This window comes from Notamacropus eugenii, chromosome 1 (assembly GCF_028372415.1).
Source record: "Notamacropus eugenii isolate mMacEug1 chromosome 1, mMacEug1.pri_v2, whole genome shotgun sequence".
Classification (NCBI taxonomy): domain Eukaryota; kingdom Metazoa; phylum Chordata; class Mammalia; order Diprotodontia; family Macropodidae; genus Notamacropus; species Notamacropus eugenii.
In genome coordinates, this window is record NC_092872.1 from 163,176,019 (window position 1) to 163,202,428 (window position 26,410).

At 39.5% G+C, this 26,410-nt stretch overlaps 1 protein-coding gene across 2 annotated transcripts in view; it reads right to left on the reverse strand.

Annotated features, from left to right (window-relative positions):
- SLCO3A1 (solute carrier organic anion transporter family member 3A1) overlaps window positions 1–26,410 on the reverse strand; it is a 366,118-nt gene that overhangs the window by 32,108 nt on the left and 307,600 nt on the right. For both annotated transcript variants that reach the window (XM_072617496.1, XM_072617487.1), the window contains exons 5-7: window positions 11,270–11,434; window positions 7,029–7,227; window positions 3,335–3,473 (exon numbers count right to left, since the gene is read on the reverse strand). In XM_072617496.1, the coding sequence (XP_072473597.1) occupies window positions 3,335–3,473; window positions 7,029–7,227; window positions 11,270–11,434 (503 nt within the window). The remainder of the gene's footprint in view (window positions 1–3,334; window positions 3,474–7,028; window positions 7,228–11,269; window positions 11,435–26,410) is intronic.

The window sequence follows — 26,410 nt, forward strand, 5'->3', positions numbered from 1 at the left end:
GTCACTGATTGAAGAAAAATGGCTGTGTGGGAGGAGGGAGAGGATGGCAGTGAGGGAAGCTTTCTGAAATGGACATCACCTGTAACACTAACACCCCAGATTCTGAAAGACAATTTTATCTTTGCTAAAAGAACCAAATCATCTGCTGCAGAAGGAGGACAGAGAAAGGCTGCTGCTACTAGAAAGGCAAGCTAATTACTTGGGGTAGCCACTCTTCAGAAATAAGGGGTGGGGGAAGAATGGAGAAATGAAATCGGCCATGTCCAAATGCAGCAGAGGCTACAAGCATTTGGAGAGCCAGCAGAACTTGGCTTCAGAATATTAACAGTGCCTTCTTGACAGGCTGGTACCTGGATGATCACAGACATCCAGCTTGGTCTGGCCATTTGGCTATGGGTCAGGGCCTCTTTCATGCCAAGGTATTCTACAATGTCTTAATTGTTCTCTTTCTAAAGGATGCTCCAGCTTGATAAATTAAATGACCTGAATGGCACCATTAAAAGGAAAAAAAGAATCACACCTGAGAAAATGGATTCCAAACAAGTCACACTCCCATGAGGTGAATCATTTCCAGAAATGTAAGGCAAATACCCCATACCCCATCTTGATTCTCTTACAAACTGCCATGTTGAATTTATGATACATACCTCATACTACATACCACCAGTGGTGGTTAGGATTACTTCTATTTTTTAAAAGCCAGTTATTTAACACATCAGAAGGATATTTCTTCTAACAGGCAGTCAGCAGAGTGCTAACATGCTTACCGCTGGAATAATTACTTCTCAGAGTGAAATGTAAGGAAACAATCTGAACAGTAGATTAATGCCAAAGGAAGTATACAAAAGTAACTTGCAGTTAGTTACACAGGCTCCCAGTCACATGCAATGAGAAGTATTAAAAAATCTTTTATTAAGTACAGTACAATTTTGGGAAACTTGGGATGACAAGGAAGAAAAACACACATGGGGTCTGAAATGAAGCCTAAACATAGAGTGTGAGGAAACCAGATGTGACTAGATGTAGAATCAGTCTCACACAGTGTCTTCCCCCAGCTGATCAAATTTAAAGTGGTTTCACCAGTCTCAGTGGGTGAAAATGGTGCCTATGTGAAGGACTAGAAATCTGATTGTACTTAACGGTGAAATTTGCACATGCCCTAGCTAAATCCAGCTGCTTGTAATCACTTGAGGGAGCAGTGCTATTACCCATGGCCTAGCTGGTTATAATCTGAAATCAGAACAAGAGATCTAACAAGACACTTGTTGGGTACAGGGTCTGGATGCTGGGTACTCAGACTTATTGGAGAGTATATGGAGGTAATTCATGGCAACTTTTCTTTTTCTTAAAGATTGAAGTAGTAGGGGAAGATAAAAGTAGAGAAAGAGGAAAAATGAAACTCTAACAGTCACAACTACAAGTGTTTCTTCCCTAGAAATTAAATATTATGAGGCTGGCATTCAGGTTGCTCTTTTCCTTGCCAGAAGCTGGGTGAGAAAAAAAGCATCTCAGTGAAGAAGGGGGAAGTTTTCCCATCCTGTCCTGGAAGGTGGTAGTTTCTTCTGGTCTACTGTATGTTTTTACACTAATCTTCCCACCCAGAATAAAAAAAAATGTAGTGTATTCTTTAGAAAACTCAAGGAAAAAACAGAATGGGGAGGGGAGAGGGGTGTGTGTGGAAATAAAAATTTACGTGGTAAGCTGAGGAACAGAAATATGTTAGTCTCACCTATCAAGAAGGGCAAAGCAGATCAGGGATAATTGGATTCTGCTGCTTTGCTGTTTCAGCAACTTAAAGCAACCACTGGACCCAGTTAAGCTTTTATTTAATAAGACTTTATGTATATGCAAGATCAGGGGAAGTGCATTTTCTTAGACAATTTTTTAGTCACTGAATTTTCTGAAATAGACACTATTTTAGTCTCAAGCCAGTAGCATATACTGAATCCATTTAATCCTTACAACAAGACAATAACAAAGACTAATTTGCAACATAACTCTTCAGATATTAAAATGTTAATGAAATTGTTGTCACAGAAAAGAATAACTCGTGTTTTCATTCTACCCATTCCCAAAACCCAATCCTTTTTTCATTCATTTTTATCCACACAGAGAAATTGCTTTATAATCTTATTTGAAAAATAGCTTCCACCCCACCCAAAATGATTTATCTTACTTTCTGAAAAATGTTAACAGCAGCAGTAGGCCAAAACAAGGAAAATCTTAATTTTTAGAAAATTAAGATGAATGATCCCTATTTTCTTTGTTTCTGATTAATGGCCACTTGGCATTAACTGCTAGACTTTGCCTGTATCCAAGGTGGATAGGTGACAAGATAGGAGGGGTAAGTGATTCAGTAGTTTACTGAAAGGAAGAAATAGGCCTCCTTTTCTCGGTTTTTATTGTCCTATATCTCTCAGTTCAGTCCTTATATATAGAGGCAAATGCTGTCAACGAAAAAGTACAAGAGAAATACAAGAAATGGGAGACAGAAGGAGGTGGAGAATCCAGGAGAGAAGAAAAAAAAGTAAAGTAAGTGAATACAAAGGTTGTTTAAAACATGGGCCGAAATTCTCTCCCTTGGCTTTTGGTACAAAGCTTCCTTTGACTTCTACCTTGAATCGTACTAGTGTCTGTTGATTCTCTGGTTCACTAAAGTCCTTCTCTTATGCCTCATCATGGGGTGAAAGTGAATCTGTGCTCTTGAAGGTTATGATAGCGGAGTATGGAAGCTTTGATACTTCTTACCGCAAACTGGAAACACGGATGATGGGCCAATCGATAGACTATTTCTGAGTCATCTGAAGATATGGACCAATTCATAAATCAATAAACATTTATTAAGTGCCTCCTATATACCAGGCATTGTAGACCAGCCTAAGTTAGGTTGAAGAGACTCATTATCAAAAACTTAGCTCTTGAGTCAGGAATTTTCATACCCAGAGCAACTCATGAAGGCACCCATAAATGTGTACAATCAGTGTAGATGGAGAGAGTAACCCAAGTTGTGGAATCATTAGATTATTGAAAAAATGTCAATGGAAGTTATTTAGTTCTATCTGGGAACCCCATTTGATTCTGTGCAAATCACTTAGTAAACAAATTTGAGTGACAAATCTTTCCTTCCCATCTGCTAATCGTCTCCTAATCAAAGCAGAGATGAGAGTGAGAAAAACTTAAATCACAGGAGGGGAAAAAAAGAGTTACTGATAACTACAGATTCTTTATTTCCTGTGGCAGTCAACCATCGCCTTGGATATAGGCTGCTGCTTAAGCTGCGGCTCTTAATCCATGATCCTTCGCCCTATCCAGAGAATAAATAAGTCGCAAATACCGTGCTGTTGCATCCAGCAAAGCAAGCAGACAGGTAAGTGATCCCATCTGCCCCACAGACTGGCGTGAAAGAATCGGTTTGGCATTCACAATTATTATTGCAAGGAGAGTAGGGATCCAAAGCTACGCCGACTGCTGAGCTGTAAGAGAAAATACAAAATAACTCACATTAATAACTCACATTTATCTAACACCTTAATATTTACAAGACACTTTTCTTACAACAACGAGAAGGTGGGTATTGCATTCTGGCTCAGACGCTAAGTAATTTGCCCAGGACTGCAAAATTAATAAGAACTTGTACCAGTATCACAGAGATGGAGGCACAATCACTTCAAATAGGTTAAAAAAATTCAGCCTAACTACTTTCTTCATTTAACATCACCCTACTCATCCAGCTTGATCTTCCAAGGTTCCACAAATACAGAATCTAGGCAGCTTGGTCTCCTCTCTTTCTTTGAGCATTCCCAATGTTGTGTCTTGATTCATATTAGTTTCTCATGCAGGAAAGCCCTTTCCTTTCCCCCATATATCCAAATCTTAATAATTTAAGGCTCAAGTCAATCCTACTTTCTCCATAAAGAAGACTTTTCCTAATTAGTTCAACCTTAATTTATTTCTCTGTCTCTGAACTACCATAACTGTGCACCATTCACTTGATTACGAGCTACCTTGTACTACTTCATTGTGGTTTGGGGTGTGTTAACTTTGCTTCCCCAAGTGAGACAATAAGGGTTTTGAGGGCAGGGGCAAAGTCTTATAGCACTACTGTAATCCTCAGGTTACCTAGGAAAGTAGATAACACAAATGAATCTCACTAAGTGTCTGATGACTGATCAACAATCATCAATTTCCCGGGGATAAGTAATATTTTAAAATGTTTTTCATTTTTATTTATTTTTATTAAGAACTTAGAAGGTTGTTGTTTTTCTTTCTATTAATGAAAAGCAAATGAGAACAGATACTGAGTTAGAAGGGGTTATTAAATGTTCCAAGTAGAAAAACCTTTCGTCTCATCCTCCCCCACTACAGTTCATCTGGAAAAGATCAGGTGACATTATTCTCACCTACAAGTCAGCTTTTTGAACTTGGGAGAATTCAATAATTGGGAGGATTCAGAGTCAATAATGCAAATTGAAGCCCTGTGCTTTGATCTGTAAATACTGTTATACTGCTTTTCCCTTTCCCCCCACCCCAAAAAAGGACCAGTTATAAAGCATACAAAGAAAATGTCCCTTTGAGCTTGTCACTTGGGGAAAGGTGGGGAGAAGAAGGATAGAGTTCTTAGAGCTTCTATAGAGGCAAAGATGCCTCTTTCCTATTCTGAGACCTGATTATCTTTTGGAGTAGCTATTGGCAGGGCAAAGAATGTTTCATCTTGTAGTTTCACTCCCTGAACTAGATACCTTCTTTGACTTTGGGGTTCCTCATAAATGACCAAAGAAAGAATATTCACTTGGCTTTGTTGAGATGAATAATTTTTATATATGTAGACTTTTATATCTTATCAGGTGTTTTCATGTCCAGTATTTTATTTGATCCTTATAACCATCCTGGGCAGGACCTTGAACAGATAACGATTACTTCTATTTTACAGATAAGTCTCAAAAAAGGTAAGATGACTTGCCCAAGGCCACAAAGCTAGTAAGTCATGGGCTGGAATACAAGTATTCTGATTTCCTGTTCAGAACTCTAAATACCTCTACCCATAGAAGAGCAGAAGTCCTATCATACGATAGACTGGAATTGTTTAAGTATGGGTAAATTATATTGTGACCATAAGTCAGATGAGAGTTGAACTGAGGAAATCAGAGGAAAAAGCAGAGAAGAGAGTTCAGATATGATCTTATACTGGATCTGTTGTGACCAGTTTGGCTGACAAGAAGAACTTCCTCCCTACTGGCTGCAAAATTGACTGAAGAAAGTTGTTTCTAATGGATAGCAGAGAGAGTAGCGGACAGTCCTCAAGACAGTACCTTAGCTGAAGGCTTTAGCTGAGGTTCAAAGGAGGATGAATGAGATGACTCAATAGAGCCATGTCCCTTTCCTGCTGGAAAGAGGCTTACAGATTTATAGACCACATTACCTCCCTTCTCCCTTGGTCCCCCCTCCAAAGGTTGATGGAGACAGTTGAAAGAGCTGGCTGACAGAGGAATAACCCACCCAACACAGCAGAGGCTTAGGTGGCCCTGAAGATAGGTGGATAGATGCAGGACAGCTGGAGGGGATAAATCATGCCTGGTGAGGAGCAGTGGAGACCTGCCACCCAGAAGGGAGCCTTCCTAGAAGAAAGCAGCACAACGATATTGACAGCTCTGTGACATCAGTGCTCTAATCTGTCCACATATACGTCCTGGCCACCCAGACTCCCCATGTGTGTATATCTTGTGGGTCATCTTTATGTGTTTCCACTCTTCCCAGGGAATGATTTGTGCATTTGTAGGAGAGTGAGTATTAGTTTAATGATGGGAATGTTCTGTTGTTAATTTAATTAGGATTAATTCATTAAATCCTTTACTTGGAGTCAAATGCAATCTCTGGCTGATTAGTTTAAGCAAACACATTAGTAAGGGTTTGTGACTTATGGTTTGGAGAAGATTTTGATTCACAAAATAACTAGAACCTGAGATAGTTTTCTCAGGGGTGGGGTGGGGCATAAGTAGGAAGGGCCCCAAGTGTTTCCCATGGTAAGGTCATTCCCTGTATCTCCCTCTTACAGTGATCAGTCTAAAAGACTGTCCAAAGATCTAGGATGATGAGAAGAAAGGTGAAAAGGATAACCATTAAGAAATGAAGATATTGCTTTATAAATGAGGGGACAATAGATTGAGAGCTAGAAATAGTCTCTGCCACTGTTTAGTCCAATTCCCTTATCTTACAGATTCATAAATTCACAGTGGAAACTGAGGCCCAGGCAGGTTAAGTGACATGCCCAAGATTACACAGGCAATGTCAGGACTATGGACAATTTCTGATATTTTTTCAGGATTTGGTGCAATCTGTACTCTCAGGCTTGAAGGTAAAGATGAATTATAACACAAGAAAAACATCCTGGGGTACAAAAGACTTTTGTTCCATGGAGACATTTAAAAGAGATATCGGCGGCATACTTAGGAGACATAGTACCCTGAGCTTGCAGTTAAGAAGACTCAAGTTCAAATCATGCTTCAAATGCTTACTCATGCATCTGGGCAAATCAGTGAACCTCTCTCAGCCTTAGTTTTCTGATACATCATATGAGGAGAATTGGACTTAAAGGCCTCTGAGGTCCTTTCCATCTCTAAATCTATGATCCTATGAAATGATGTTCCCTCTTCTAGCTCTCCCTCAGGGAAGGAGACACAGCTGCATCTCTGCTGCTGCATTTATGGAAGCATAGCTGATTTGAGCAAGCCATGGTAGTGAGTTCCACCGTCATGAGAGGGGGAAGGTGCATGCCAAACATCGCCCCATTGTTTCACCTGTAGTACCTGTAACTTGCCTGACAAAACCACTCTTCCCCAGTCATCATTCCCTTCTATGTGTTGTCTCTATTAGAAGGTAAGTGTCTTGAGGACAGGGTCTGTCCTGCTTTTGTTTTTGTTTTTCTAGCACAGAGCCTGGCACATAATTAGTGTTTAATTAATGCTTTTTCATTCACACCTTTATCTCTTCATTCATTCTTTCACACCTGTTCAATTTCTTCTAGTACTTACTCGTTTCCATAGGGAACAGTAACCCCAGCCACAGGACCTGTGTCACACCCAAGGAAGAGGAAGGAAACATAACATGCTGTAGACACCAGGTTAACCAGCATGGCCATCCGAATGGCTCCCAGAGCAGACAGGCTGAACTTCTTTACAAGAAGACCTCCTAGGAATATACCCAGACATGCACATGGGATAGCAGTCATCCCTAGAACAGAGGGGAAGAAAGAGGTTAAAAATAAGAATGCCATGAGTCTAGAAGAATAAGGACTAGGGATATAAATGCTCATCCTGAAAGCATATTCATATAAAAACCAGCAAGCATTCAATAATAATTTCAATGACAGGTCATGTGTTATCATTCTCAACATCTAAACACACTTATTAGAGCTTCCATACTTATATGGCACTAGACTGGGTGCCATGACCACGTAGTCAATCCTGATGCAGAGAACAAGGGAGACCACATGGCAAATGAATACTGAGCAACTGTATGAAAAAAATGTATAAATGGAATGATAAGACTATTCATGGAGTGATAAAGCCTCACAGTGCTTATATATTTGGACTGTATGGATTATGGAATCATAGATTTAGAGTTAAAGGGACCTTGAAAGCCATTATGTCTAACCCTCTTTTTACAGAAGAGGAAAATGAGCCACAGAAATGTTAAGGTATTAATTAATCCAGGATTAAAAATTTAGGAAGTATCTGATGTGAGATTTAAACTTAGAGTCAGTGTTCTACCCACTCTGTCATGTTGCCTCATGTGGAGGGGCAACTAGAATTTGTTATCTCTCTTCCAATTTATCAGAAAGAATGACTTTTCAGTTTCCTCTACAACCTAAGGTACCACCCACAAAAAGAGTGATTTATACCATATGACAGCCTTGCCAAGATGATAGACAATTTAACAGCTTATAGAGTTTTTAAAAAATCAGCTTTTCCTTAAGGTCAAATGAGAAAAAGTTGGTTCACGTGTCATAACCACCCACTTTCTCCAGGCAAGTTACTTTTTGTGAGGCTGTAGCACTTGGGATGGCAGCATGGCACAGGGCAGATCTGGGGGCAGAGGATTTGAGGGTAAATCCCAGTTATGTTACTTACTACCTGGGTGACCATGGTCAAATCATGTGACCTTTCTGGGCTTTAGTTTCCTTATCTATAAAATAAAGGCATTGGACTAGATGAGTTCTGCAATCTTTTTCAACTCTAAATTTATGGTCTTACAAACACTATAAATACATGCTTATACTGATTTTTATTTGATTTTCTTCTGTTTTGCATCACCTTGTTTTTACATGAAAGTCACTTGGAGATGATCAATATTGCTTAGCATCAATTTTTAACCTAGAGTGTCTTCACATTGTGTATTAGCACACCTCCAGGGTCACTTTCTGTATTAATTAGCTGGTGTGTCAAATCAAACCGAATACAAGTAGGTAGGCAGAAATCATATAATGCCAACTAATGCTATAATAATGAATTTTTGGACTCTTTGTGTGAGATATGGCCAAGATTCATACAGAGTGGACATTTGTAGATAGGTTTGTGGTCTGTATTGTTGGAGTATTGGAAAGAGTACTTATATTGATGAGATCACAGAATACTGGAATAGTTTTGTTGACAAATGTCAAATATTTTCAGATTCTCCACTATTTTGGCTTTTTTATATCATAATTTTCCTACCATAACTTCTTAGCATAGATATGATGTGCTTACTTTATTTGCATGAGTGAAAGATACTCTTGAAGACTGGGTGTGAGATCTGTTTATTTTCCTTTCAATAGTACCTAGCACTGCACCAAGGCCCTCTGGGCACTTACAAGGTATTATTTAGTGACTCTGCCAACACCACTTAACATCCTCTTCCCTCTGAACCACAATAAACAATTACTCCCTCTCCTTGAGGCATATTGCCCCTTAATACTTATGGACAGTTATCATAACTTTCCTCCTAACTCTTTCCTCATTAAGTTAACCTATGCAAATTTAGTCCTTTTAATCTTCTCTCATAAATCAGTCCTGCCAGGCCCTTAATCATTTTTGTTTTTATGCTTTGAACTCTGTCCAATTTGTTGATGGCTCTGTAGTGTTGCCCAGAGCTGGGCACTGGTGCTTCAGGAAGATTGAATAGGTTGTCTCCCAGATCCATGAGAGCCATGAATAGGATATATTCCCATTGGAGATTCTCCTTATGTTTATGATTCTCTTTTTTTGTGCCCCTAACCATTGCCAGCCTACTCTGGTACCTCCTTCTCTTGTATTTTTTTTTAATTTAGATGGCATGATGCCACTAAGTTGATCACAGTAAAAAAAAAAAAAAATATAAGGATCCTTTAAAAGGCAGTCACATTCTTAGACTGCTGAAAGAATTAGGATTCTTGGAATACCTCCCTATAGGTTAAAATAATTACCTTTTATAGTGATCTGACCATTGAAACTAGTCGTGGGAAGAACAGGTGTTACACAGGCTCAAGGACTTCAGATTCTTCTTTGACCTTTCCTCCAGAATTCTATTGATTGATTTGGCAACAGAAGAGCACAGCCCTATTGTGAAGCTACATATAGCCTCAAGTGGAAGTGCCTCTTTCAAAGCGAGAAGAATTCAAAGAAAAGAAGAGAAGAGAGCAGGAGGTGATATACTGTTTTTTTCCTCTGTGCCTGGGGGCTCAAGTCTAACAATGTTAAGATATAGTGTTAGAAAACTCAACATTAAACGATAAGACACAATCTACTTTCTCAGAGAAGAAGGAAAGGGCTAACTGTGTTTTGTGATCGCCTCTTTGAAGTGAGAGTCTCTTTAATTTGCCTTTGGTTCGCAAAACATGGGGTTTATAAACATTCTGTACAATGTTCTTAGACTTTTTTTGGTTTATTGTGGTATAGACTGTTGAAAAAAGAAAATGATCTCTACTGAGAGCTGTGTCAAAATACTCTCTTAAAAAGAGACAGGGGTATTAAGTCCTGACCTTTTCCAAAACTTCTATCATCTTGCTCCATATCAGTCATTAATATTGTCTTCCACTGTTCATCATGGACACTCTACCCTGCCCAGACTGGTTTTCTCAGTGTCCTCCACACAAGCCATGTTCCTTCCTGCCTTTGGGGTTTTACCAGTGTTGGTAAGTATCACTAACTGGGATCTCCCAACTCTTCATCCTTGCCTGTCCAAATTTATCTTTGCCTTCAAGATCTATCCTAAAGTCCCATTTTCTCCATGAAGTCTTTCCTGACTGGGGCTCCTAGATGATGAAAGTCCCTCAACCAATGTTTGTAGGCACCTTCTCTGCCATTTACAGCCTTTGGGAGGAACCTAGAGCAGAAGTACCAAAGATAGGAAGTGTGAGTCTCAAGCAGCCACAACACTCCAGATTAATGCAATTGGGAAATATTGAAAAAATGAATAGAAATACAATGAAACATATATAATATTACGTTTAAAAACTAAGTCAATACGCAGACCAAAGGGATCCTTATTACAGATGAAAGACCCCATTTATAGTTGAATTTGACACAACTGGCCTAAAGCATTGAGAAGGTAAATGACTTCTCCAGGGGGAGAAGAACAGTGTGGATTAGAAGGGGGATTTAAACTCCAGTTGTCCTGGTTTCAGGCCAGCTCTGTCTACTATCCTGCAGAAGCTAAGTGGTGCAGTGAATAGGGTCCTAGGCCTCAAGTCACAAAGACCTGACTTTAAATCTGGCCTCAGACTCTTAGTCACAGTGTGATTCTGGGCAAGTTACTTAACTTTGCCTCAGTTTCCTCATGTATAATAACAGCATCAAACTCCTAGGATTGTTATAAAGATCAAATGATGTAACAAGTACAAATGCTTAGCACAGTATTCTGCCCATTGTCGGTGCCATATGCATATTAGCTATTGTTGTTACATCATTCTGTAACTGCTTCTGGTGCATAAGTCTTATCTCAAGAATAAGCATTTGAAACTCTGTAAAGGAGCAGGAATAAACTCTTTGAGGACAGGGGCTGCTTTCATTTTTATCCTTGTGTAACCCTGTCTAACAAAGTACCTTAAAGGCACTTAAAAATATTTATTGAATTAAATTGTATCTTATTTACCTATATTCCCCCCTTTCCTCAATACTGAGCAAAGTGTTTAAAACACAGTGAACTTGTTGGATAGAATTGCTGAAGAATTCTCTCTTCTTTGGGCTTGCCATGGCTCTTCCCCCTTGGAGGACTAAGTAAACAAGCATCCTGGCTTTAGCATGGGAGGGTCACTCACCCAGCAACTGGTTGGCTGATGAAGTTGTGAGGTTGAACTGCTGTTCCAAGTACTTTCCCAGGAAGGCAGCAAAGCCAGCAACCACTGCAATCTCCATACAAGCTGCCAGGACGATGCAGGTGAACACAGGGTTAGACAATAGATGCTTTGTCACTTTAGGTATCACTGCAAGGAATGTCAGAGCAAAGAGAAATGATCAGCCAACTAGAACAGATTTATTATATTTTTATCATGCTTCTTATTCCTATCATAGTTTCTTGAGAGTGACTGATAACTCACGTGTATCTTGGATCTGATTCATGTCAACCCTTATGGGAAAAACCATATGAAAAAAACACACCATTTTTTTTCTGAGCTCCCACCAGTGGTCAGGATGGAGTCAAAGTCAGCTAAGAGACCCTATCAATGTGATTGAAATGAGAGAAAAACATGTTCTTGTCTGTTGACATCTATCCCGGGATATGGCGTTGATTTTTTGAGGTCTTAAACTAAACCACTGAGGAATCCTTTATGGGGGCAAGGGATGGGGCAACCAAGAAACTAGTAGGTTCATTAAACTTCCTTTCAAGACCTAAGGGAGGAAAAACAGCACTTTTAATATGAGAAAACACATGATGGCAGGAAAGACATCAGCAGCTAGGCTATCTAATGAAATACTGCCAAATAATCCATAGTAGGACATTTCTATGTAGCTGAGCCTGGAGGATGGAGATTAGCAAGTGCTATCCTCGTCCAGCCTGAAGGGGAGAGAGCAGATGGCAGATACCCTGTCCTTCCTGAAACCTCTCTCTGACTTTATGTTCCTGTTATTTCCCACTTCTCCTTTCATCTGGTCAGTTGATTTGTCCCTGAGTGTGTCTGAGTGACAGGCAACGTAGAGGTGTGGAAAGAACTTTATTGTCTTAGAGTCCAAATGATGGGTGCTTGGGTGCCTGTGCCTGGACCCCAATTCTAAAAATCACATTTCTCCCTAACCTCAAAACACTATCAGGCAGTTTCTCCCCAGTCCAAGAACAGCCTGCCATAGCAAAACCTTTATCTGTCTCTCTGCATGTATAGAATGAATTAGTCTAAACCAGCTGTGTACTGACTGAACTGGCTGTGTACTAGTTCATAACTACATTTACTACTCACTGACCAACCTTACGTATCTTAGACTTAGACATTCGTATACTCCCTTACATTTTTCTTGTCTAACATGAAATTGATGAGTATTCCTTAGTCCTGACCATTAGTTGACTTAATGAGTTTCAGGCCTAAAACCACACCTCTATGTAGCCCCGCCTTGGGCTATTTCTCCATGAACTCTGGGTAAAATACCTTTGCAATAGATACTAAAAGTGCATGCTCATTTAATAACTAACCACTCCCTAATCCCACCCAAAATCACCTTGTCATCATGCTTGGCACATGTTATACTATGGAATATCCTATATAAACTTTACCTGTACCCCTCTAAGGTCGCAGTTTCTCTAAGAACTCTTGCCCACTATAAAGCATAATAAATCTTTACCACCTTGACCTCAACAGCGCTTGAGTCTGTGAAATTCTTTTCTAGATGGCCCATGCAGGGAAGTCTGGTCTTGGGGTTCCTCTATCATTCCTCTACCTCTCCAGCCCTCATTGCAAATACCTTGGCTTGAGTCTTAACACTTCCAATCACTAGCATTGTGACTATGGGAAAGTCATTTAACCTTTTTGAACCTCAGTTTCCTTATTTGAAAATGGGGATAAAAATATTTACACAATCTCCCTCACAGGGTAGTTGTGAAGGAAGTGCTTCATGAGCCTTCCAGCACTACTAATACAAACTCTCGTTAGCTTTTATCACCCTCAGTCTCACCTATTCCTGGATGTCATGAAGAGAGAAGAATGTTTTCTTCAGACTGTGAGGCACATTCATCTGAATAATTCCATGGTGGCAAATCTTTGTCTTTTGAGGATGGATTTAATTTTTGGAAATATCCAAAAGTAATTTGGAGACAAAGTCTGGTAAAATGAGGTGGATTATAAAGTGACATTACCAATTTTGTTAAGCAGCCAGATGTGACTATGAGGTGATGAGATTGCAACGGAAAGGAAGCTGGACTGGGAGTTAGGATGCCTATTTTGTCAATAACAAGCTGCATGAGCTTGACCAAATCACTGGATCTTCCTGAGGCTCTTTTTCAGCTATTCTGCTTGGCCCTGGACAGAAAAACTAGGAGTAATAAGTGAAAGTTACAGGGAAGCATATTTTGACTTAATATTAGGAAAAATTTCCTGGTAATAAGAATTGTCTGATAATGGAATGAACTGTTTAGGAAATAATGAATTTCTTTTCACTGGAGATATTCAAGTTGAGTCTGGATGACTGATAGTCCAGGATGTTACAGACAGGATTCATGTACCTGGTAAGAACTGGACAAAATGATCTTTGAGTTTCCTTTCAGCTCTGGGGTTCTATGATCCCTCATCTGTGAAATGAGCAGTCTGAACAAGATGAGAGGCAGCATGGTCTAGGGGAAAGAGTACTTGATTTGGAGTCAAATCCTGGATTTGCTTCTTAATACTTTTGTGACATCCAGCAAGTCACTTAGCTTCTGAGTCTCAGCTTTCTCATCTGTAAAATGAGGAGACTAGATTAAACTTTGAGGTCGCTTTCAGCTCTAAATTTTTGATCCTATAATTTCTAAGGTACGTCATGACAGCTGACATTTAGATAGAGCTTTAGCATTTACAAAAAGGTTCACAGATGTATTGGCTTGAACATGACAATAATTGTGTAAAATTGTGCATCATGATACCCCCATTTTAGAGATTAGGAAACTGAGGCATAGAGAAGTTGTCCATAGTTACACAAATAGTAAATGTGGGATTAAAACACAGGTCTCACCTAACAGAAATTCTTACTCCACTACTTGGGTTTTCTTATCTGACTTATAAATTATCCCTGAAACTGTACATTTGTTAATTTTCAGAATGGAGAACCACAGTGTTTTGAGCATCATCTGAATGAGTGTAGAAAAACATTTATTGAATCATGGATTTTGAGCTGGAAGTAACCTCAGAAGCCATACAGTCTATCCTCATCTTGCAGATTAGGAAATGAAGTGCCAGTAACTTGCTTGTCACACAGGTAACAAGTAACAAGGCTAGAATTTGAACCAAGGACTCGTGGCTCCAAATTCAGCACTCTTTCCACTATATGATTTTCTAATAGTGAATTTGAGTAGAAGAAGTCTTAATATTTTAAAAAATCATTGAGAGTCTTCCTTTGTAAACTATTTCTTATTACGAAAATGTTAATTGTGGGTTCCATTTGTTTCTTAGTTCATGCGCTGGGATCCTAGTGATCAGTGTGACAGCTCAGCTCACAACTCTGAGCACCCACTGAGATGAAGGTGACTCTGTCTTCCCAGGTTGGGGCAGGACCCTCAGCCTCTCGGTCCAGGCACTGCGTTTCTGACATGGAAACAGCCCTAGGGAGCACAACCAGACTTCCTCCTTCCTGTTTCAGTGCAAGTAACTCCTTGTTCTTTCACTAACGACAGAAGGATTCGGGGTTGGGGGAAGAGGGAAACTAGCATTAAAAGAGGAAAAACTGGCTAATGCATGAAATGTTATATTTTTCTACTTCAGCAAGCATTTTAATTATGCCAGAGATAGTTCCACTTCAGTAGGAAGGATTCCTCACCAAGGCAGAAGCCTGCCTGCTTTTGTCTTAATACCTGGTGACTAATTTCTCCCTGAATTAGATGTAAAAATCATTAAGTTTGAGAATCATCTGATTGAAGGGTGGAGGGAAACCTCACTGGGTCTTGTCTGCATTGAATTTTTTTTTCTTTTTCTCTTAAGCATATGACAGATTGTTCCGGTCCTTGCCTCTGTTTTCCTCCCAGACTTCTCTTTTCTTTTCCATGTTTAATTGCACTAACTTACAGCACACTTAATAAATGATGCTTTTTAAAAAGCTCAGCCTGGCCTCTCTGGGTCCTATTTGAAAGGGGCTGTAACGATCTTGATCCTAGGGCTATCCCAATGTTTCCATCTCTTTCATCCAAAAGGATTTTCAAAGCTCATAAAATTCTGATTTCCTAAGGATATAGAAGGCATAATGAGGCAACAGAATACAGAGTGGCCTAGAGAAACAGGGAATGGCAAAGCAGTCTCCTTCCAGGACTGCTGACCACCTGCTGCCTTTCTCAGCTATACCTCCTGCCTACTGATTCACACTTAGAAGTTGAGGAGTGGAGGACCCTGGAGGGAGGAGGGGAAAAGGACCAGTTTGAATTTAGCAGCCAGCCAGCCAGTCAAGCCCAGAAAAAGGCTTTTAAAATATGCTCTTAAGCAACATAGAACCACAGCACCAGCTGGGCAGCCTTTCTGAGACTGAGTGGCATAAGGTGTAAAAAGCGAATAGGAAAGAAAGGCTGAGATGGCTTCAGGGAAAATGATTAACGATAATAGCCACCACCATTCATTGTATTCACCTTAGACATTCAGAAAAGTATAGCTTCCAAAACAAAGACTTCTTTTGCATTTGCAGTCTGTACTGAAGGAGAAAGTTCTGGTTAGGGGCTACTGTATATGTATTCTCTCCTAACTCAAAAGTCAAACAGCCAGGTATTTCATATTATGGTACATACAGATGAAACTTGATATCCTCTCTAAGAATATTGCACCTAAGTTGTTCAGAGGTTATTGAAGTGAAAAAATGAAGGCAAGAATACTTAGATTATTAGAGATGTTAATCTTTATCAACTTCAAACCCCTCCCCACCGTTTTTACATTTTGCAAAAAAACCCAAAAAACTTAGCTTACTTTTCCAAAAGGATACAAACTACACAAAATTAAAACACGCATGAATTATTCATGCAAGGCACTGTGCTAGAGAATAGGATCTTTTTTTTTTGTTTAGGAATGGGATGGACTCTCTATTTTTGATTTTATCAGTGTGTGGCCTTCCAATGTAAAAAAAACTGTTCCATCTCCCACACTGGGGCCCTGGAGTTATGAGACAAAAATGAAAAATAAACAAAACAGCTTCAAGGAGCTTGGGTTTTCAGAGTTGGAGGGAATTTGGGATTCTACCCAACCTCCAACACAAGCCTAACGGTTCTCTTCCTAGGAGGAGGTCCATGTGGGAGAGCTTTTCGTGACGTAAGTAGACACAAGAGGCTTTAAATTTTGTGGCCTGATACAGTTGGGAAAACTGAACCCTATTACATTAGGGGTTTGAGAACTGAATGGCATACTGGGATTTGTAGTTCACAGGGACAGGTGTGCTCCTCTCAGTTCTGAGAGTTAGATCCTTGAGAGGAATGCACACCTGAGTCAAGTCTGGCCATTCTTAAAGGGACACATACAGCTTTTGAGACAAAGACAGAAAGAAGAGTGGAAAGTGAGAAGAAGCACCAATGGGGAAACACCCACAGCCCTGCTCAGGACTTAATGAGCTAAGTAGGAAAGAATCAGTGGCAAAAGAACAGGTGAAAGGAAAAATTGGAAGGAAAGACCTGACTACTAGTTGAACCCACATCTTTAGGACTGAGGATTTTTTTTAAAGTCCACTCTTTCCTCAACTTCTCTTACCAATGCCCATCTAGTAACAGACACTATAACACACTCTGCTTGCTTATTTTTAACTGAATTATGATTTTTGTTTCAGACACCAGGGGTTAGCCAAGTATAAATACATATTTGAATTAAGGCAGGGAATCTATTGTGATTGTACTAATAACTTTTTATCTTAAATAAATGCCACAAAGCAACAGAGTAAGGGAAAGAAGGGCCATTAAATTGCCCTTATACAAAAAATTGAGCTAAATGTAACAGGATGTGGCTGATTAAATCTCTGGAGAGAAAGATTGTAGTGCCTGGTAAAAAAAAAATCATACCCTAAATCATATCATTCTTCAGCCCCCAGGAAATAGGAAAGGCCCCCCAAAAGATTCAATTTTCTTCTATCCAGCAGGGAGGAGAGAAAAGAAAGGGATGAGTACCAGATAGCTAACTATACACCCCATATGTATATCCACACCCATAGGTGATATATTATGATAAGGAGGGGCACTGGACATTTAATTTCTGAATTTAAGGAACTTCAAGATGAGAGAATGACCGATTCAGATTGGCATCTTCCCTACAACATATGGTCTTAGACTGTTGCCCAGGGTATAAAGGGGTTAAATAACTTTTCCAAGCAAGTTATTCGCACAACTTGTCACACGGCCAGTATGTATCAAAGGCAAGACTTGAATCCAAGTTTTCCTGACTTCAAGGCTAACCCTCTTTCCTGTGTGCCAAAGCTGTTTCTCATTGGCTGTGATATGAGGAATATTTCAGATGTTCTACCTTATTGCCATCTGCAATCTTGGACTTAGCCACTTGGGGAGTAAAAACATTTTCCTCAACCATACTGTTGCCTCTGCTATGTTTCTGACCTTTCTGGACCAGGAAAGGCAATTCAGGCTCTCCTCCTAAACTGCTTTGCTCAGACTCTCAATCTTATCTTAGGTGTCCTTCATTCTTTACTCCCCTTCCACAAATTCCTTTTTCTTTTCTGTCCAAAGCACTACCCAGCCTTAACCTTCAGGAGACAAATCCTTGCCACACACTTCCAAACACTTTGATTGGCTAGAGGCTTTTGTGAAACCAGGATAATTGAAAACACACTGTTCGCTTAAAAGAAAAAAGACTCAAGCCATAACAATGGCTCTCGACATGGAACCTTTAAGCTTTCTGATCTTTAAGGTTCCTCAGCATTTTGCCTGAAATTTTCTTTTTATTTTCAACAGCTACAAAAAGTACATAAATTCATGATCATGCAAAATTATTTGTGTGCATATGTGGAGCAAAAATATGCTTAGAGTTGTTACTTTTGCTTCTTGGGCGTTTGGTCATTTCAGCCATGTCTGACTCTTTGGGACCCCATCTGTGATTTTCTTGGCAAAGATACTGGAATAGTTTGTCATTTCCTTCTCCAGCTCATTTGACAGATGAGGAAACTGAGACAAACGGGGTTAAGTGGCACCTAATAAATGCTTATTTCCACCTTCCTTCCTGGCATGGATAAGAGTTTCCTAGCAAGAGAAGGCATGGATGGGTAAAAATATGCACCATGGAAGGGAATATTCACATTGGTGAGATAATCTATTCAAGGAAGCAGGGATTAATGAACATTCATCTTAGTCACTCACTGCCTCTTCGTTACATCTTCAAATCAAAATAAAACAATAAAAAAAACAGGAAAAAGGGAGAAAACAAATTTTGCTCAGTGGAAGCTGGAAGTGTCTTTGTATCTTTCCACCTAGCAATGTCCTCAGCACATAGCCAGTGTTTAGAAATGCTTGTTGATCAATGGATTAAAACCATCATATCACAAAGACAAGAAAAAAGAATGATTAAAGACAACTGAAATAAATAAGACAAATGAAGTTGACTCACATAACCTAAATGTCTTAGGGGCCAGGAAGTCAGCCTGAAAGGACACTCTGACTTAAATTGGATTTGTGAGAAGATAGTCTGTGATTTAACTGCTACTCATATTTTGCAGAATCACAGAAATAGAAATGGTGTAACTGATGCAGTCCAAGCAAATGTTAGGGTATGCTAATACAAGAATATGCTAATAGAGCCTAGAAGCCCAGAAACTATATTTCTGCCACCATTTCTGATTTCTGAGTTACTTAAACCTAATTGTTCGTGATTATCCAGGACACTGGGTTTAGAGTAAAGAAGAGACTGGATTTGAATCCAGTATTGGATACTTACTAGCTTAACCTCTCTTAATATAGTAAGGTTAAGCCAATTAAACTTTCTCAGTCTCAGGAGTTCCATCTGTAAAATAGGGATAATAACTGTTCATACCACTTATTCCTCAGGATTGTAAGGATCAACTCAGAACGTGAGTGCAAAGCACTTTGTAGCCCTTCAAGTGATAGTGATAGGTACTGGATCTGTGATTTTTTTTAGGGGGCTATACAGAACTCCTAGATGGGGAAGCTCTACCATTCTAGATAGGCACCTTATGGTCTCTACATCTTACAGTATTAGGGAGTTGCCAAGAGCACTGAGAGGTAAAGGGATTTCTCCAGCATCATATAACAATACATGTTAGATGTGGGATTTGTTCTATAAGAAATGATAAGCAGGTGGATTTCGGAAAGCCTTCAAAGACTTACATGAACTGATGCTAACTGAAGGGAGCAGAACCAGGAAAACATTGTACGCAGTAACGTGCTGTAACCAGCTTAGATAGAATGAGCTCTTCTCAGCAAAACAGTGTTCAAAAGACTCATGATGGAAAATGCTATGCCCATGCAGAGAAAGAACTGTGGAGTCTGAATGCAGTTCAGAGCATACTATTTTCTCTCTCTCTCGTGGTGTTCTCCTTTTGTTCTGATTCTTCTTTCGCAACATGACTAAGGTGGAAATATGTCTAATGTGATTGCACATATATAGCCTATATCATATTGCACACCATTTTGGGGAGGGAGGAATGAGGGAGAAAAAAATTTAGAATTCAGAATCTAATAGAAGTGAATGTTGAAAAAAAATTTGTGATCACATGACTTGGAATCAGAATACCTGGGCTCAGGTCCGTACTCGACTCCTACTTAACCTCTCCAAGCCTTGATTTCTTTATTATAAAATGTGACCAGTGATTATTTCCATATCTACCTTATTGGGTTGCTAAGGCTCAAATGAGACCATTTATGGACAGTGTTTTATATTCATGTATTATTACATAAGCATTAATTATTGTTCATTTTTTTTGCTAAATAGTAACTTTTGTGAGTATAGCTCACAGGTTTACTTCTCTTTATAGTATCTGAAACCATACAGTACAATATTTTGCATTGTTTCATTTAATAAGTGGTTTTTGAATGTATAAGGGAAGGTATGAACGATATCTAGGCCAAACCAGCACTGAGTGGCTAAAATGAAGCCTAATTTGTTGACCATGGGGGATGAGGCTGGTCAGAATCTCTTGATGGGCCCTCAGAAGACCTGGTTAACACAATGCTTTATTTTAGAATGTTCTTCAGAGAAACCATATGGCAAGGGCAATGCTTGCTGTATGTGGTCTAAAACTCTAGAAGATTAAACATTAAAAAACGGAAATTACTTGCTACAGGTGACTAACATAACACCATTTTGACTGAGGTCTGAAATCAAATGCTCGGTTGGGTGCTGTCCTTAAGACTTCACATAGCTGATCAATTAAATTGATTCTTTTTTTTCCTTTTTTTGTATCTTCATCTGCTTTTCCTGTGGCAAAGGCCATGAAATAGAAAAGCTAGAGCATTGCAACATCATATCAGTCTTTTTTAAAGTAAGGATTCAGCATTCATCAAAGACACACTTAGCTCATTGCAAGCTGCCTTAGAAATTGGTGATAACCCACGTTTCCCTGGGATTAGAGTGTGCAGTCATAAATACAGGATCACCACAGGACCGGAGAGATGAAGAAATGGGAAACGCTTACTTCGACTTCAATACTGTATCTTTCTCAGTTGGAGAAAACAAACAGAAAATGACTAAGGATAATAAAAAAGGTCTTTTGTAAGCAAATAGCGACTTTTACAACTTTACTCCAGTGCCTAAGCACTAGTTTGGAGGGAATAGCTGTCCTAACTTAGCTGATACTTTGCCGTTCTTAGATAGCATTTTTGAAAACTCTAACGATGCAAAAATTCATTTCTGGAACTTGGAATGTGAGGAGGAAGAGGAACCTTTTCAAAAACCTAAATGGTGTACGGGCAATCAGAGCGGATGCCAAACTCCTATCTTCCAAAAACAGGTTTCATGTTTTTTCTGGTGAAGGCCAATTTGTATACAACACAATGTAAATGTTGATGACAGCCTAATTAACTAGTTGACCAGTCCTATTCTCTAAGAGGCAATGTGCAAAAATTATCCCTCATGGAAATTATATCTCTGTGATCCAAAGCATCACATAGAAGTCAAAACTTTTGGGTGGCTGGGTCCAGAGCTATAACTAGAGATTCGGGTGTCTAGAGCAAATTTAGTTGTGTGTGTGTGTGTGTGTGTGTGAAAGCAGTTTACCACAATCAGATATAGTTAGTCTCCCATACTATCTGCCCTGAGCTCCCATTTTCCAAAACTCAACCCCTAAGGAAAAAGGGACAGGTAGGAGGAAGATGATGGGGTTGGAAGGTAAGGCAGGTCAAAAAGACGATTTCCAGGAGAGTGTAACAATAACAGAAGCCCCGGGGGCTGGTAAAGTTGCCAACTTGGACTAAGGGCAGTGATGCTATATAGTGAGAAGCCAGCCAGCTAGAGGAATTCTGAAGGGAGGAATTTTGTTTTGCCCCTAGACTTCAGACACCTTTGGCACCCAGAGACAAAAGCCAGGTCTTTATACCCTAGTTATGGCTCAGTTGGCTTCTTTACCTTGTCAGAGAAACATGTGGGGAAAATTTAACAGGAAAATCACACAAATATCATTTCAGAAGACATATCAGATGATGAAAAACAATCTGCCATTTAGCCTGCAGAATGAGGACTCTGGTCACCAGTCTCCTCACAATAACATTATGGCAGAAAGGCAATGGCCTCCTAATTAAGAAAAATGCAGCAGAAATCTATTGCTTACTGTCTGAGTATAGGGTGGGGTTGCTAATGGAGGCCCACAAGACAAAGACATGAACTAATTTCTGTGGTCAGGAGAGACCACAGACACAACCTAGAAATAAGCAGGAGGAACAGCCACCTACCAGAACAAAATACTATCCAAAGGAAAGCACACTTGTGGTAGGGGACACGTGAAAAATGAACCATTCTCTGTGATAGCAGGGGAAGCTTCCCAGCTTCTGGCCCCATGCCTTCATGAGGAACGTTCTTCAGACCCACAGGGGAGGGAGGAACCTGCAAAAAGGGAAAAGGGGCTATTGCTTCCTACCGCCCAGGGCCTTGCACAGACAAGTGAGTTGCTTGGAAGTTGGCAGCAAAACTAGATTTTTCTTTAGGGTCCCAGTCACTCATTTCAGTCTTTCATGAAAGACTAAGAATTCTATAGAGGAACATGAATTAGGAAAGGGAGTCATGGGCACTTTGGTGCAGGGACAATAATTCACATAGATTTAAACTCATCAATAATGGAGAGGATTTCACATCAGGATTCACAAGAACTCTTATATAGTGGGACTGAAAAGTAGAATATCCTTTGCAAAAACCCTTCCTGCATTGAAGCACTCAAAAAACGAGCCATTCTCTAGTTCAGATACACTGGTCTACTTGCCACTCCTTTATTGCCTGCCTCCATGCTTTTGCCCTGTCTGTCCTCCATGCCTGGAATGCCATTCCTCCTCACCTCTGCTCCTTAGCTTCCCCAGCCTCCTTTGACTCTCAGCTCAAATTCCACCTTCTTCAAGACATCGCCTGGATAATTTGCATAAAGAGGAGCAGTTGATCCATACTCGTTATTTGGATACTTCCTGTGATTGGCAGAGAAGTGGTGTGGAAAAAGAGAATTGAAATAATTTTAACCCATTGGGTTCAAATACCAACTCCACCACTTATTTCTGGTTAGACTGTGGACAAATCATGTGGCGTCTTTGGCCATCAATTTCTGCCTTTGTAAAATGATTAAGTTGAAGGGGATGCCCATAATTAGGAAATGGCTGAACAAGTTGTGGTATACGGATGTAATGGAATATTATTGTACTATAAGAAATGATGAATAGGAAGACTTCAGAGAGGCCTGGAAAGACTTATATGAACTGATGCTGAGCAAAAGGAACAGGACCAGGAGAACTTTGTATACAGCAACAACCACAGTGTGTGAGGAATTTTTCTGGTAGACTTAGTACTTCATTGCAATGCAAGGACTTAAAAAATTTCCAATGAACTCGAGGCAAAATACCTTCCACATCCAGAGAAAGAACTATGGAACTGGATTGCAGAATGAAGCAGACCATTTTCTTTTGTATTTTATTTTGTTTTGTTTTATGGTTTCTCTCATTCATTTTAATTCTTCTATGGAATATGTAAAAAAAATGAGTAAGTTGGACTGAATAACCTTGAACATGTGCTTCAGCTCTGATACTCAATGATCTATGGTTCTCTGAGTCCTATGATCTAAAGGTCTTGGGTCCATGAAGCCAAGTAGTAGTAATAATATTTAATAATAAACATTACTACTGCTACTAAAAAACAGTTGACTTAATAGAGCACTTACTGTGGACCAGGCACTGTGCTAAGAACTTTACAATTATTATCTCATTTGGCCCTGAGGAAAACCCTGGGAAGCAAGTACTACTATCATCCTTAATTTACAAATGAGGAAACTGAGGCAAATGGAGATGAAGTGTCTTGTCCAGAGTTACTTGGCTAGTAAATGTCTGAGGTCAGATTTGAACCGACTCTAGGCCCAAGTGCTCTATCTTTACTTTATTATACAGCCTTGTTCCATTAAGTAACCATATATCCTAAACTCCATCTGGGTTTACGTGTGTCTTCCGTTTATCACAAGTATGTGAATGTGGCTCTATCTAGCTAAATCCATCTTCATGATCGGAAAAACTGCTTAAATACATATTCTACATAGGGTGGGCCCAAAATAGCAATGTCATATTATTAAAAATAAAGGCAGAACTTTCTTACATAGGTAATAAGATATGCAGTTAAGAGATGATACGGGGAAATTTACCCTTTGTCTTATCTTTCAATCCCAAAGTAAATAACAAAGATCTTAGGAAAGTAGAATAGTTCACTCAGCCAACTCCTTGTTTACCTTCTTGTATTGGCCTGCTTACATGAAGCTATATACACAAAATTCATACCCTGTCTTTATAGGACATTTTCTACTTTTTAAAAAAAAATTATTTTATTTATTTTTCATTCTCAACATTCACTTTTATAAAATTTTGAGTTCTAAATTTTTCCCCCTTCATCTCTTTCCCCTTCCCCAAGGCCACATGCAATCTGATATAGCCTCTGCATGCACAATCATATTAAACATATTTCTACATTAGTCAACATTTTCTACTTTTCTAAGTTCTTTCATATCTCTGATCTGTGTTCTTTACAATCATTCTGTAAAGTAGATTGGCCAGGTATCTTTTCCTAGTTTCACTGATGAAGGAAGTGACAGTTGGAGAAATTAAGCAATCTGCCTGTGACCACACAGATTGTTAGTGGCAGCCTTAGGACTAGAATTCCTGTTTTTAAATGCTAGTCCAATGCTGTTTTGTGGTTCACTAGAAAAAATGCTGCCTTTCAGTTTAGAAGACTAGAATCCTGGCTTTGCCGCTTGCTACCTGTGTAAACTTGGGAAGATCACTTCACTTGTCTTGTTCTCGGTTTTTTGTTGTTTGTAGAGTAAGGTGGTTAGATTAAAAGTTTTCTAAATGACATTCTAGCTCTAAATCAAGGGTGCTGCTGTGCCACCCACATCTCATACTCTTACTTACCAGAGCTAGAATTCTCAAAGGCAGCTGTTCTAGATGTGTCATTCTTGAAATGGCATAACTGAGATAGATGCAAGTGAAGGAACATATGGATTTCTTGTTTTATTTCTTGGGATCAAGTTTGATATTATAAGCAGTAAAAGAGCCTCACCTCCCAAACTTTGCAGAAGTTATTTAGCTCTCATGGCGGAGTTCCTGAGAAACATTGGAATGGTTATTCCATAATGGGGGAGACCGAAAGGAGTATATTGTCCCATGATGCAATGATCCTTTTTTGAATGCTGCTCATAACTTGATTAAAGAGATTTCTATAGGCAGAGAGAAGTTCACATGCCAGGACAAGGGAAAAGTATTGTTGGTATAATGTAGCTGACAACATCAATGACTAAACTTGAGCCTAAGTTTAGGAAACAAGTAAAGATGGTTAACTAGGTAGCACAGTGCCTGGAATCAGACTGACTCATCTTCCTGAGTTCAAGTCTAGCCTCAGACACTTTACTAGATGTGGAGCCCTGGGCAAGTAACTTAACCCTGTTTGCCTCAATTTTCTCATCTGTAAGACGAGCTGGAGAAGGAAATGGCAAACCACTCCAGTATCGTTGCCAAGAAAACCCCAAATGGGGTCATGAAAAGTCAGACACAACTGAAAATGACTGGACAACAAAAAGATAGTCAAAATATGCTGATGTTCTAAATAGAGCAAAACCAATCCAACCCTATGTAAAATTCCTTCCTCTCCTCAAGTGCTCAAAATGCTGGAATCTCTCCTGCCTAGCCACACTGGTCCACTTACTTGCTGTTCATCAGATACAATAATTCATCTCCTATTTCTAGTCCTTTTTGTCAGCTATCCTCCATGCATACAACGCTTTCCTTCATCACCTCCATCTATCTCATAGTTTCCTTGGCTTCCTTCAGATCTCAGCTCAAATTCCACCCTCTGCAGGATGCCTCTCCTTCTTCCCTCCTCTCCCACTGCTAGTGCCTTCCCTGGTATATACCAGTTTTTACATGTAGTCTCCTCCAGTGGAATGTGAGTTCCTTGAGGGCAGAGACCATGTTTTTGGCTTTGTCTATGGCCCTAGGGCTTAGCACATAGTAAATGTCTTGACTGAGACTGCCGCACACCCATCTTTTTACTTTTTCCTGATTGATAAATGAACTGTACATAACATGGTTAATATGTATTAACATGTATAATAGGTATTACATTACTCCTCTTTTCAATGGGTGAGGGAGAGAGAGGGAGAAAAAGAATGTTAAGAAAAAAAGAAGAAAGTGACCTATGATCTCAGAAGATCAAACACACATTGAACAGTTTGCTATAATGCTTTTAAAAAAAGGTTATTGCACTACACAGTGACTGGCACGTAGCAAGTACTTAATAAATACCTGTAGTTCAATGACTTTTTGCCAAATCCAACGGGCATGTAAACCATTAGGTGTCTTGGAAAGGCATGTAAGAAAACTGACTTGAAACGATCAGGCTATCTAATTCCCTAGGAGGTACTTAGGATAAGAAACTAGTACAATATTCTAGAGGAAAAATACCAGAGATAAGGACAATTGTCTTTCTGAGATTCTGCCTTGGGATGTTGTACAGTGTGCATGCCCCCAATTAGTCCCTATCCTTTTCTCTGTCCTTCAGCGCACACCTCCTACACTTCTAGGGAGCTGACATAGCTTCCTACTTCACAGAGAAGGTTTAGGCATCTGAAGGCAG